Source organism: Phocoena phocoena, chromosome 5, assembly GCF_963924675.1.
Source record: "Phocoena phocoena chromosome 5, mPhoPho1.1, whole genome shotgun sequence".
Taxonomy (NCBI): domain Eukaryota; kingdom Metazoa; phylum Chordata; class Mammalia; order Artiodactyla; family Phocoenidae; genus Phocoena; species Phocoena phocoena.
Genome location: NC_089223.1, coordinates 94,312,221 through 94,327,126, shown reverse-complemented (window position 1 = coordinate 94,327,126; position 14,906 = coordinate 94,312,221). Strand labels below are relative to the sequence as shown.

The 14,906-nt window shown below is 32.7% G+C and overlaps 1 protein-coding gene across 4 annotated transcripts in view; it reads right to left on the bottom strand.

The window, feature by feature from the left end:
* The window catches only part of LCORL (ligand dependent nuclear receptor corepressor like), a 158,649-nt gene that overhangs the window by 22,416 nt on the left and 121,327 nt on the right, over window positions 1-14,906 (bottom strand). For 2 of the 4 annotated variants that reach the window (XM_065877812.1, XM_065877813.1), the window contains exon 6: window positions 8,453-8,546. In XM_065877812.1, coding sequence (XP_065733884.1) covers window positions 8,453-8,546 — 94 coding nt within the window. Of the gene's footprint in view, window positions 1-6,102; window positions 7,133-8,452; window positions 8,547-14,906 lie in introns of those variants that run through there. The other 2 variants (XM_065877811.1, XM_065877814.1) reach the window with 2 other exon arrangements.

Genomic DNA, 14,906 nt, shown 5'->3' with positions numbered 1-14,906 from the left:
ATTGAAACATCACGTATTTCCCTTGATGAAAGAGGAGTCTGAAAGGCTGATTTTGTGGAATGAATGTTTGGTAAGAGTCCAGAACAACACCTGTGAGAATTATAACTGTTTGCAATTCCTCTATTCACTACTGTCTTAATGTGTTCAATAGTTACAGTTTGGCAAGATAAACAATGTATATCTTTAATACAGACTGGCAGAGGCACAAAACCAGGGCTTTGTCTTTCATTGTGTAAATACCCTCTTTCTGCCAGCCTATATTCACAACTACAGAAGAGCCCATCTAAATCATCTTCAATAAGGGGATTTTGAGATTCTGAAGACACAGAATATGATGCATTACAACAGCAAAGAGAAGCAGCATTCTGCTCTTGGACTAGAAATTTCAACATAGCCAAAACTTGTTGTTGGTGATGTATGCACAAAGATTCCAAAACTTTGCTTAATGCTGATTTTCCTTTTTCCATTTTAGTAGCTTCCTCTGATTTTGCATCAACAGTTGAACTAAAAATAAAAATCAAACAAAAAATGAATTACAGCAAAAATACTAATATCGTAAGGAATTTTAATTTTAACAGAGTTTGAACAAAAGATATTTTGGTATTGCTGGACTCCTAACTCCTATGGAGAGCTGCAATAGTGACATCTTCATTATTGTTTAGCAAAAATAAAATGAAGCACTGGTGATAATTAATTTCCTATGACAAAATATGAGTCAAAGCAAAGCCCTATGTTTTGTGATATAAAAGCTGCTATTGATGATAGATATGATTATATTTAGAGATTGCTAATGTTTAGTGCTTTGGATATATTAAGAATATTTAATGGAAAGTGCTTCAGAAGGAGTTAAAATTTTTGTAAAGTAGACATTTTATAAATTATTTTGATGGTTATCAGTCCATATTAGTACAAATAAGAAAAATAAGATGTAGGAGAAAAATCTTTCTTATCTTTATTTAAAATAGATATTTTTCAAGGTAGTGAAAATAAAATTATGAATAAAAAAGAGTTTTGCATAGTCACAATCAAGGGATTTAGATTTCATATAAATAACAGAATGTCTTTTCTAAGATTAAACTGTAGGCCTTTTAACCTAATAAGAAAATAAAAATTGAAGCTATTTAAAAATGAAATCTATTTTTAATTGATTTTAGATACTAAATTAATTACATCAAAACTAAAGGCATTACTTACCTAATTATTTAATTTCAAATGCTGGAAAATGTCCCACTGCAAAAACTAACATACATCTAATGTTAACTAAAACCCAGGATTACTTAGCAACCAATGTAGAGGTCTACAAAAGGCTTTTTAATCCAATACCAGCAGCAAGAAGAATAAAATATATTAAAAGAATTCTGTTTCAGAAAAGTATCTATTTAAATTAAACATATCACCAAACTCTGTACATGAAAATAGCCTCTCACTTGTGATTTCTTTTATTTGTTGTTGTTAGTTCCTGACTTGTAGAAATTTTATTTAGGGTTGGAGTTGAAATATGCTGATTATGAATTGCTATAGAAGATTGTATTTTGTTTAAATAAAGGGTTATTATGTTCATGAATATTAAAAATTAAAGAATTTTTCTTTTAAAATGAAGTGAGATTTATTTTAAAAATTTTCCTCCCTAAAACTGGCTTACCCTGTTTCACAGATAAGTATGCAATATTTTATCTACATTTTATAAAAATTACGTTGAGTAACAAATTTTGCAAATTAGATCAAAATTTTTCTAGAAAAAAAGTATCTTTGCTAGATTCAACCAATGTTTCACTACTACAACTAGCATGTGATTTGACATAAAGTAGCTATCAAAGATATAAGAGATACGAAATTACAGTAAAACTTTTTAAGTCCACTGCCACCTCTAGACAGATGAAGACAGGACATGACCTCAGTATCCTTTCTTTTCTGAAAATAATTTTTTGTAAATGTTTTCATGGTTGGGAGTGTAAAATAATTGAACTGAATCTGAAGATTCACTACTGGATAATTCAAGAAACCTATGTAGAGAACAGAGGCAGGAGTAAATGTTAACTATCAAATAAGAAGATATAAGTGATACTATACTCTTTCCCAGTAAATTAAAAATTATAATTTTCACATAAGCAAAAGAAAACCCCAAAAGTTCTGACAGACACATTTCCAACACGTTTCTTTAAAAGTTATGTTATGGCCTATTAAATATATCTGTGACTAAATAAAGAGATTTTACATGTCTCTCAGACAAATACATTGCACTATATTTTAAAGATTAACATGCTTTTATAACAGTTCCTGAAATGCTCAAATGATTTTTCTCTGTTAGTAAAATCTAGAGTAGAAATAATAAGAATTCATGACTAGTGTTAACTATTCTGAAAACCACTGACTTTTATAGCTCTCTTTTGACTTTTCAAGGAAGTCTATATTTATTATTTTTAATAATGGAACTTCAAAAATCTCAAAAATACCACAGTGGCCAGTAATTTCTATCTAATGCCGTATGAAGAACAGCTTCAAGAAGTTACTAATTAGATATTCAGGTATTAAGATTTTATATATATATATTTATATATATATCAGATATTAGATAACTAAGTTCTCAAATTATAAAACTCCACAATATGCTTATTTGCCTTCAAGTTTTTTCTTTTCCATATTTCTTGTATGTTAGAATCTCAAAGAAAAACCTAATATAAAATAGTTGAATACACATAAGCCTCCAATCTAGAATTTATTCTCAATTGATTCTAAAATTGTATGTTTCACAGCTCCCTTGTTTTTCATGTTAAAATTTTTTTCTAACCTTTTCCTGTTTGATTTATATATAAAAAAAATTCTGCTTTTTTTTTGTAAGTTTCTATCCATTTTCCCATTACAAGTTTTGTTGTTGAAATAGTTGTCTTTGGAGAAAGTTAATTTCTAATATTAATATTAATAAAGCTGCTTCCTAGAGTGAATCAAAGAAGCCAGTGTAGTCAGTTTTTTCTTTGCTTTTCTTTTTTTTCCTTTTACTGAATGAGTAAATCAATCACACACCAACAGTGTTGTAAATTTAAGTGCAAAAGCATTGAAGTGCTTTACTACAAATTACAACCTAGAAACACGTTAACTGAACAATTAAAATTCATACAATCAGATTTAGATATATAACAACACAAAGTAGAAACAGAATTACAGTACATTTACAACACAAGACAGATACATGAATTCATTAGAAAATATTGTAATAAATAATTCATGAATTATAGTGCAATTGATTTATGCATAAATATAACTAATTGCCTAACAATCAGTTTATATTAACAAAATCTGTCAAAATCAAGGCAGCCACAGAGTTTTACTAAATTACTGCGACAATGGAAATACTGCAATTAAAAAACAAATACAAGTATTTGTACTGTAAACAACTAAAAAAATCGGTCTCACTAAAGTTAGTATACAATTTAATATAAAATTGTCATTAGCTACCAGAAATGGTTTAAACAACTTTACTGAGCAGTAGTTTTCTAAAAACAGAGGCACTGTTTTTTCTTTTCCTTTTTTTTTTTTTTAAATATAAAATACTTGAGGAACATTCAAATGAGTAGAAAGCACATAAGGGTTGCTTTCACCTTCATTAAAAGTCTGCTGAAACTGGATTTTTCAGAAAATTGTCAGTTAATAAGTAGTAACTGGTAACTAAATTTATAAAGTACTTTGAAAGTTTAACATAAAGAACATCTTAACAGAATCATTGGGGAGAAGGGGAACCCATAAATTTCCCTGCCTTTCCTAGTTTGTATAATCAAAAGTTAACTCAACAATTAGAAACATTTTGTTTCTTTTAAAAGTTATGGGTTGATCATTACCTATAAACTATCAAAAAATATTTAATTTACTATTTCTGACCAAAAATAAATAATACAAGTACTAAAATGCTGCAAATTAACTATAATATTACCTATAAAACTACTGATCACTGTGAAGTCAATAGCAAAATGATCCCTGATTTTATGAATCCTGTAAAGTTTTTGGTCAGGTCATCTTTTAAATGATATAAAAGTGTTCTGTAAGTATCCCTTTACTATAAACTTCTCAATCAATTTATTAATGTAAATATAGTGTGAGGAATAAAAAAGCTCAATACAATATAAATATTATGTAATGCATTCAAGCCCCCAAATTCTTGCAAGTAAAATTCTGTATAAAGCGGTCAATAAAATTGTGTTGAAACATTTACTTTAACTTTGTTTTTCAATGGGGGGGGGAAGGGAAATATATTAAATAATCCAAGTTCTGGCCCTCACAAAATATGGCTTAATTCTTTAAAAAGAAAGATGACCCTGACATCTGCTGTTTTGCAATCTATTATGTATACTTTCTTAGTGGGGAAAAAAAAAGCAAGAGGATTCATACCCTAGTATGCAGGTAACATTAACAGCTGAAGAGGGTTCAGTATGGATCTAAGAGACCAAATAACTACTCGGTTGTGTAGTTTCCCACTCTTCAGTTTCCTTAAAGATATGTAAGCAGTTTTTAAATGTAATAGCTGAAAATTTCTTTAGTATTACATATATATGTGATTATTAGATACACACAAACACAAGTGTAAAAACACATGTATTTGACAAGGTGCACTTATTTTTTTAATTCAGCTTTAAGTATTCCTTTTGGACTTAGGAAAACTGGCAAAATGATCAGAACCTGAATTTTAATATAGAAAAGGGGCACTCGAAGAATTTTGAATTTGTGAAGCAAATCCCCATTCTTTCTATGGAGGCACATGCTTTATAACATTTTACCACTAAAACTGCATACTTCATAAATCCAACATGGATACTCTGAACCACATTTTGAAACTGCTATATAAAATTACTGGTCTCTCTTATGAGTCTAGTAAAAGTTAAAATGCACTGCCCAGCTTCTAACTACCCAATTAGTAGAGAGTTTACATTACTGAAAGTTCAAAACAGCTTCAGTGTCAAATATCTGTAAATCTATTCAAGACCCTGAACAAACTGCAAATTTGGTTATTAGCAAAATGATAATGTATCGCCCACCAAAATGAAATCTGTAATTCATTTTGATAAACTGAAAATGTTTTGAAATGTCACAGCAGCAAATATATTAAAGTTACACTGAGGTTTTTCAATAGTAGGAGTGTGTCACAATCCTTAAAATTTAAAGTAGTCATAACATCAACTAACCAGCACATTTTAAACCAAAATTATCATTCTCAAGCTTTTTCTGTGCACATTATAAACATGCTCTAAGTTGCATTCCAACTTTTTTTTCTAACCTTACACATTAGCTTATTTTTCAAATGAAAAACAAAATTAAATTATTTTAATAATTAAATTTAAATTACTTTTTGTTCTTAGTATTCCATCTTACATTAAAGGACTCTATAGCTGCTGGGGTTAACTATGTGTCAGTTTTTTTTAAAGTATATACCTTATAAACCCCAACTTCCTGCTAAATCAACTATTAAATGATAAATATTAAATTTCATTATACATATCATTTAAGGTTTTCTTTTCTATTCCCGGTGGATGCACTTGAGTGCATTTCATATTTCATAGAATGCACTGTAGTGTACTAATACTGTATATATTAATTTTTATTAGTGTGGAGATAGCTGTCTGTTTAAACTTTGATTGGTTGTTTGATATACTTACAACAAATGTAAGTATGCTATGCAAAAATGTTTACAAACTATTAATATATTTCCATTATAAGATGGTTCAACTGAATGGCTGGAGTGGTCTTTCACCAATAAAAATGTTTCACTTGACAATTACTTGTTTTCCCACAACGCTTTATGCTATTGACTACTAAAGAAAACCTGAATCTTTTTCACCTATTTATACAAGGATTAAATACAAACTATCAGAATTAAGTAAGCAACTATATAGTTCTGTCCACAGTGAAAACCCTGAATAAAACTTTTTTTTCAAAAGGCATGTAAGTGGTTTTTGAACTGTAAAATTTCATGTCTCCTGTCAGAGTGAGCATCTGTAATTCCCACATGTGTGTATACAGACACACAAATACACACCTGTGCACATACACACACACACAAACACGCATACACACACACACACACACGCACATACACACATTTTCCTAACAAGTAATCTACACAGGCTTGCCGCTGTTTTTGCAGCTGCCAGTCCCTGAATCTGTCATATTATATAACCCAGTGTCTGGTAATCGGAGTTTCTTCTTCGGAGGAGTCTTCAGTGTTCCAGATCTTTCTTTTACCTTGTATTCTAAAGTGCTGTGAGGTACCCCATAAATTCCTTGTGCTTTGGAAACACTCATTTTTCCGCTCATTACCATTGCAATAGCCTCTTCCATTATTTCATGATCATATTGCCGATAACGGCCACGTTTTTTCCTGGGCTGCTTATTATCTTTTCGATCCAACCCATCTTCAGTATTTTCAGAGGTTCCATCAACTGTTCCATTTTTAGAATTAAGACACAAAGGAGAGAGGTCCCCATGTAGAAAATAAGAGTCAACACTTGAGTGAGTTACGGGCCCAGAACATTCTATTTTGTTCTGTTTAGGGAGTATATTTTTCAGTTTTTGGAGAGCTGATCCTTCCAGGACTGGAGAGGTTTTGGAAACTTGATACATAACATCCAGCAGACCAGGACCATCAGGTTGTGGTTTTGAAACAGAACTTACTCGTAGCTGAGGAATTTTTAACTGTACAGTAGGATGTGTTTCATATTGTAGGCTTTCATTTTTTTCTTTAAATTGAGTAACCATTTTCTGTAGAGTTAACTGATGGAGGTAACTGGAAGCTGTTGGGAATTTTAATTCTGAGGTTTCAAGTAGATTGAGTTTACTTTTTTCTGTGCGCTCTGCTTGAGCTCTCGCCCACAAGGCTACTTTTTGCAGCACTGCACAAGTTTCTTTACTGTCTTTATATGAGTAACTATCATTGAAATCTCGAGTTTTGTTTTTAAAAGATGCAGGCTTCCCTGCTGGTAAGGCTTCTAAGTGGAGAAGTAAAGTTTTTTGAGGTATGCCATAAAGTATGCCTGCTTTATTTATGTCCAGTGCTCCAGACTGAATGTCTTTCAAAGCTTTTGAGAGCAAACCATCTGCAAACTCAGCACTTCTTTCCACATAGTCCTCTCTGTTTCTGTGTAGTCTCCTGGATGGATGGAATGAAACGATGGTAAACTGATGCATGAGAGACTCTCACACAGCTATGGAAGGGGAGGGTCCACTCCTTTATTATACTCCTTGCTTAGGTAACATCACTGCTTATGACTCTTTTAAGTCTGTGAGATGTAGTAGTTGCTCCTTATCAAAGCAAACGCTATAGTCCTGGTAGGACAATGTGTCAATCATACGGTGGCCTCAACGGGCAGACCTTCCAAGAACATAAAATCCTAACTCAGTATTTGTAAAAATATTCTCATGATGTTGCTATTCCTCTGACAGATGCTTGCAGAGCAACACTTATAATTTTTTTACAATTAGAGCTCCATTATATAAAATACCCAAATCCTAAAGGAGTTTTTGTTAGTAGAAAAGTGACGTTACCGCTAAACAAGTAATAAAAGAGTCAACCCCTTTAAAGGAAATTTGTAGCAGCAAGAATATTTCCAAACACAAATACCTCTTATTTCCACAAGACTAATTTTTCTCTAGATAAAAACTTAAAATCTGAAACAAGTAGATAAAGTTATATTTGGGTAAAATACTTTTAGATTTTATACATGTTATTTCTATTTCGAATGTATCACTATAACTTTTAAAGTTTCTTAAACAGAAAGCTCACTATACCTCATGACTCAAAAAGCTATTACAGCCTTAGTTGAAACAGATTACACTCTACATCTGAGATTTAAATGTTACTAAAAAGCTTCCTATGCAGTTTGTTAATGGGAAGATGCAAAAGTTACCAAAAAAAAAAAAAAAATCCAACAGAACAGCATTTCACTATTAATTATTTAATTAATTTAACAACAGCTTTTAAAGCATGAAAGGATTTTTTGTGGTGATTACTAGATAAAGTAGTCTGCCACCACACCTAGAACACAATGAAAAAAGTCTAAACACTGTTAAGTTAGTTGTAAGAATTAGTAAGCATAGTACTTTTAAAACTGGTTGATTGTTTTAAAAAATTAAATAGTGAAATTACATATTTTCCTTAAAATTGCCTCCTAAATATTGAATTTAAAATTCTCTTTACTCGTCCTGCTTCTTAGTTTGTATTCTATGATTAATTTGGTAGTTCATTTTAGTAACATGAACTAAAGTTTGGTGATTGTTCTGATAACTTTTCTTTAACAGAAAGAATAAAAAAGAAAGAGAAAGGACAAATGAAAGGTATGAGAGACACACACTTATGAGTGACAAAAATTCTGGAAGAAAACTATATATGTCAATCTATTCAGAGTAGTATTAAGACTTCTCTCCATAATTTTATATTAATATTAAATTACACTTCCTAGATATTGCTTACCCAGCCATTGAATTTTCAGAAGAAGGATCACATATGGATGACTCTTCAGATTTTATGCTGGTTTTCTTTGTAGAGAGATCTAACACTCCATCCCCTATAATTTTTGCAAGAGAAAAAACTTTATATTTGTGACAGGTAATCCTTAACATTTTAACATTTCATATTTTGATGATCTACTAATTCATGACTTAAAAATTAACACTTGTATTTGACACATGGCCATCACCAACTCATCTTGTGGTTTTAGCAACAATACATGACTGGGAAGGCACTACATAGGAAAAAAGAACAGAGAAGGAGCTGGCACTGCCAAGTGATATGAAGAAACAAAGAGACTAGATATAAAATGTTTAAAATCCACCCTTGGTCACCTTTTCTACTGTTCTGCAGTGAACAGCCATTGACTGCTCATTCAATAGAAACATGAGTGCTTCCTATTCAAGGCTGCCCAGATGATGCTTTGGGAAAGCAGGAATAATGTACGTTGAACAAAACAGAAAGCATAGAAAATATGATGATGAATAAGAAAGCGATAATTAGCGTTTACTAGGACTAGTAATATGTGGAACACATACTTTAGGTAATCTTTGACTCTATGTACAGCCAATCTATTTTTTAGAACTCAGCATAAAATTTTCCTGTTTTTAATAACTGAAATGTACAACAGTTGAATCACTGCCTATGTAATGTATTGTGGTTATACCTGTGATTGGATGAAGACACAACAATATAACATTTTAGGAAAAATAAACTGTTAGAAAACAACTGCCTATGTATTTGTTACTAACATGTAGTTATTTTATTACTATTATAATATTGAATTTACATAGATGAAGCTTCAATGATTCAGATATGTTGTTAATCTGATAAACTTCAAAATCAAAAAGAATAAAAATAAAACTATGAATTTAAAACACAGCAATACATACTGGGAATATATCTCTATGGATAGCTAAAAAATTGAAAATTAAAGCCACAAGAAATAATTGTAAGAAAACCTATGTTTAAAAAATATACTAAAAAATTCAACTAGGTTTAAAAATAATTTAATTATGTGCAAAGCACTGTTTTAGGAACTTGGAGACCAGCAGTAAAAAAAAAAAAAGGTACACAAAGTATCTATCCTCACAGTGCTTGAGATCTAGTTAGATAATTCATACACCACCACCACTGACAACAACCATATTTCAGGTTGATGATCAGTGCTACTTAGGAAAAATAAAGCAGAGTGAGCTGATAAGAGTAATGAGGGTAGGATTAAGGCAGCTGCTCTTTTATCAGGTATTATCAGTAAAGGCCTCTTGGACTTGAACAGAGTCCTGAACAAAGTGACGGTACCAACCAAGCAGATTATCTTGGGGAAAGCTTGTAGAAGGATCAGTGTGCAAAGGCTATGATATGGAATCATATCTGGAATGTTTAAGGAACAGCAAAGAGGCCAGGGTGACTAGAGTGGAGTAAGAAGACTGTGAGAGATGAAATCAGAAATCAGGCAGATCACATAGGGCCTTGTAGGCCACGGTAAGAAATTTTATTTTGAAAGACAAGAAACCACTGGAGGATTCTAAGCATAAATCTGGCACAATTTAAATTTATGTTTTTAAAGGATCAATCTGCTGTGGGGAGAATGGACTGCAAGGGGCTAAGGGGGGAACAGGGACACCTGTTGGGAAAATGTTATGCTATTTCTCACCTCTAGGCTTTCAATTAGTTTCCTCTGCCTAGAAGTCTCTTAATCCTCTCCTTCTATCCCCACACTCATCCTAATATTCACCAAACCTTACTCATCATTCAGTCATTCATGACACAACTTGAACTTGGTTGTCATTATTCTAGGTTCCTATACTTGCAATACTTACCTAGAGTATTTAGCATTTAGCAGGCTATATTCTAGCTTCTTACTGACTTATTAGTGTTAGCCACCAGACTATAAGCTATGTGAAGGCAGAGATCATGTCTATTTTATTTACTGATGTATCCCCACTGCCTACAATAGTGGCTGGCACACAATAAGTGTTCAATAAATATTTGCTGAAAAGAACTGAGAGGAACTAGAAGGAATTCAGTTATTGCTAGAGGTTAAAATGCCTAGATTGAAAGGGTAAAAAGGGAGACTGGACAAATAAAGTACATGGTACATACTACCTTAAAAAATTATTAAATGAAGTATCTTGCCCCAGTTTATCCATCCAGCCCAATCTTAGGCTTAGTCAACAACTCATCTCAACCGTCACACTTCCTGTGCATCTAAACCACTTGCAGTTCCTCAAACATCCTATGTGGTGTCAGGTCTCTCAAACTGCAGTGCATGGTTCCCTCTGCCTAGAATGTTCCTTCCACTTTTCAACTTGCCAAATGCCTCATCTTTAAAGATCCAGATCCCCCCAAGTAGAATCTTAGTGTTCACCTTGTCAACAGCATCCTACAACACTTACGACACTCTCATGCAATTTTTGATTTACGTATCTTTTTCTTCCATGAGACTGAATTCCTCAAGGTCAGGAATCCTGACTTACTCATTTGTATTTCATAAACAAAAGTAGAGTGCTATAACCTACTAAAATAGAGAAATGAATGTTGTCTTCTCCTTTACTATCTCATTTCTCTTCTTCAGCACTTAAAATTTTACTATTTTAAGGTCTTATAAGACCATCTTCAAAAACGTCATTACTACCTAATCCATATTCAGATTTATCACTGAATTCACTCGTTTTGATTCTGCTCATTTTATGTAGTTTATAGCATATAAAATACACTCTTCATAAATGTGTTATTCCTTGTCAGTGTTACAGAATAAATTAATGAATTTCTCCAGTTCTAAATTTTAGACTTTTGATATGGTCGATTTCAGGTTAACTACTCCACAAACCATAAATAAGGAGGTGCAGAGAACTCCTTCTCTCTCTCCTTTACATTAAGTGTGAAAACTAGGCTGTAGCTCCCTAGCTAGGGCAGTAAAGGTATTCTTGTCCTTTTTGGACCACTCCTTGATTGCTGGTTTGATAGCTAATTTCAGTCTCGAGGATGAGCTAGACTTAAGCCCTGCTCCATCTTTAAAAGAACTACCCAAATCAGGCTTATATTCCTGATTCTTCTTCTTTAGGAACTCTAAACAGTGGCCCAGGTGAGAAATGCTTTTATCTTTTTTCCATAACCCATTCTCCATACCTAGGCTGCCCATGTTATCTATAAAAAAATCTCACTTTTTGTTAGTGGTTTTGTCACCTATATTAAAATATTTTGCTCGTATCACGATTCCTTTTTCCATCATAAAGGCTGTGGCTCAAGACCTAGAAAAATCATAAAGAGTAACCCCTAGGTTTATCTGAAATAGAAAAAACAAAAACAGTAAGAGAAGGGGAGAAATAGCTTGGGAACTAGAATTAAGAAAAAGAAAAAATCAGAAATGGCAAAAAAGGGCATTTTCTTGCCGCTGCTGATTTGCATCTATCAGCATCACTTCTTCACAATGGAGGTATCACATCATAACTAGATTGTTTTGTGTGTATACATTTTCAAAGTACTAATAATTAACTTGATGGATAAAAAGTAAGCACTTATCATGCTAAATGCTTCAGGGCAACAGAAAATAAGTAGAAGACAGAAAGAGAGACTGAAATTTATTTACCATTCACCTATTGGTAGGTACTTAGGCTGTTTTAGTTTTTCACTATTACAAACAATTCTGAAGCAAAAATCCTTCTAAATGTTTTCTTGTGTTCACGTATAAGAACTTTTCTAAGATGCACACCTAGAAGTGTAAGTGCTGGACAGAAGGGTATACATTTTGAACTTCTGTAGATATTACTAAAATTTTTTTCCATAACCTTGACAACACTTGGTGTTGTTGAGATTTTTAATTTTTGCTAATCCGATGAGAAAGAAGAGCAAGTTGCAGGAGTAAATGAACATGAATGCATTTGGTATGCATTTACGTGAATCTCTAAAGCACATAAAACTATTTTGCTTAGAGATGCATAAATAGGTATTGTCAGAGGTTGCTTTCAAGGATAAACAAAAAGATGTGATAGTTCCTCAAGAGAAAACATATTAGAAGCAAATATGATCAAATAACACATTTATTAGTTCTGGGTGACAGGAACATGATTATTACACTGCATTTTGCTGTATATAAGAAAATTTTCCAAATAATAAAAACAGATTGTTTCCATTTACTGGTTGTAGACCGAGCATTAACAACACGATTTAATTATTTCTCAGCAAACACTAGTGCAAAAGATATAGGATTAAAGCCAGGCTGATGTAATCTACCAACAAGGTCAGGTAACTGTCTACATGACACTACCAGATAACTTTAAAAATGGACTGGTGTTTGGAAAATTGAAACCATGACCAAATTAAGCAATTTCTTGAGTATCAACATTTTATTGGGTTAATTTTTTTGAGAATTTGCATTCCAAAACCAAGATTTGGATTTCTGTTTACAAATTATTTTCAGCTCTGTATTCTCCTGCAAATTCCCGATGAAGAATCTATTAAAAGCAGACAAGTACAACCCTCATAATACAGAATTGTCTTTCACTCCTCCAAGGACACCATTCTTTCTCATCTCTTACCTGCCTCTGTCCATTCTTCAAAGTATGCTCTGTGCTCTCTTGGCCTGGCTAACTTTAACACATCCTTCCGGATCGTCCCCTCAAAGAAGGTTTTCCTAATTTTTCCCCAGCCTTCTTTCATATTCCCATAGCACCCTTCATATTCTTCTATACTGTATTTATGATGTGTTATTATAATTTGCCTAGTTTAGCACCTGAAGCCCAATAGTACTGTGGGGATTTAGTAACTACGTTTAGAATCTATTTACTATTTATATCTAGTTAAGTATACTTACTTAGCTGATTTTCTCACAAGACTCACTTCTAAGCAAGGGCCTGAAAGCAATAGTACCTCAATAAAGACCAATTCACTGACTCATCAATGACTTGCTCAATTCTGTCACACCAATCCTAAGCATATAGCACTGCATACAGCAGACCCTGACTGAGAAAATAATCATGAAATCAATGAACTTTGTTCAGCTAGTCAGAAAATGACAGCACAGTCAAAAAGTTGATATCTATATGGGAGAGAAGTTAGCTTCACACAAAGAGAAACTCCAGTTCAGTTAAAGAGGCTGAGAATGATTTTTAATCATCAATTTCTATATTCGTTAGGCTCTAATAATAACAGATTTTTCTTTAGAAATATCAAGTTGATGAACACTAACCACTAAATTAAATATGAATATTAAATATATTAAAAGCGTATTTATTAACTCATCACAATACTATTGGTCTCCGGTTGCTATACAAGACAAATTCATCAAGCTCAGTCCATACCTGAGTATGAACATGAGTTAAAAGACCTCCAAAAACACATTACCTATCATCAATATTAAAGATGTAAATATCAGTAAGATTCAGTACATGAAGGCAAGTGAATTTTAATGACAAAATATCACATACATTTTATGTTGTTTGGACAAGGGGAAAATATTCCAAATTTAATTTCATAATAACACTAATCACTAGCAATAAAACTTTCATCCAAATCAATGCAGTGTAACATTTCATGATGTTTGATGCAAACCTATGTTAACAGTTTTAATAAATACCTTAATACTATTTCTACTTTATGTCTTTGATCACCTCTTATCTCTCTCCTTAAATGGGTCTTCCTGTCTTTCTTTTAGCCCCTCAATGTATTGTTCTAGTCAGCCTTCAGCTCTTGTTTTTCCCTACTGTACTCTCTAGGAGATTCCCCTGATTTCAAATATTGAGCATTTATATTTAACTGATTTCTAGAAAACAGAGCTTATATAAAAATCTAAATATATAAAACCATAACATTTTTATAGTGTGCAGAACACCACTCTAAGAGCATTATATGTCTTAACCCCACTTAGGGCTCACACAGCCCAATATATAAATAGGTTTTATTTATTTGCAATTTTTAATGATAAAACTGAAAGCAAAAGAGGTTTTAATTATCTTGCCCAAGATAACTGTAAGTAGTGAAATGCCATTCAAACTCAGGCACTTATTCCAGACTCTGTATTCAACTATAATTCTAATCTGTGTAATGTTTTAAAAAGTCAAGTTACAATGTTGGTAATGGTGCAATAAATTTGCCACCATCACACATTACCAGTTTAGGAACAAATGCTTTTCTAAATAATCTAGTAATATGCTACCAAAAATCTTAAAAATGTTCACACTCCTCTAGGCATCTATCTTAAGAAAATAGTATCTTGGGCTTCCCTGGTGGCACAGTGGTTGAGAGTCCTCCTGCCGATGCAGGCGACACGGATTTGTGCCCCGGTCCGGGAGGATCCCACATGCTGCGGAGGGGCTAGGCCCGTGAGCCATGGCCGCTGAGCCTGCACGTCTGGAGCCTGTGCTCCACAACGGGAGAGGCCACAACAGCGAGAGGCCCGCATACCACAAAAAAAAAA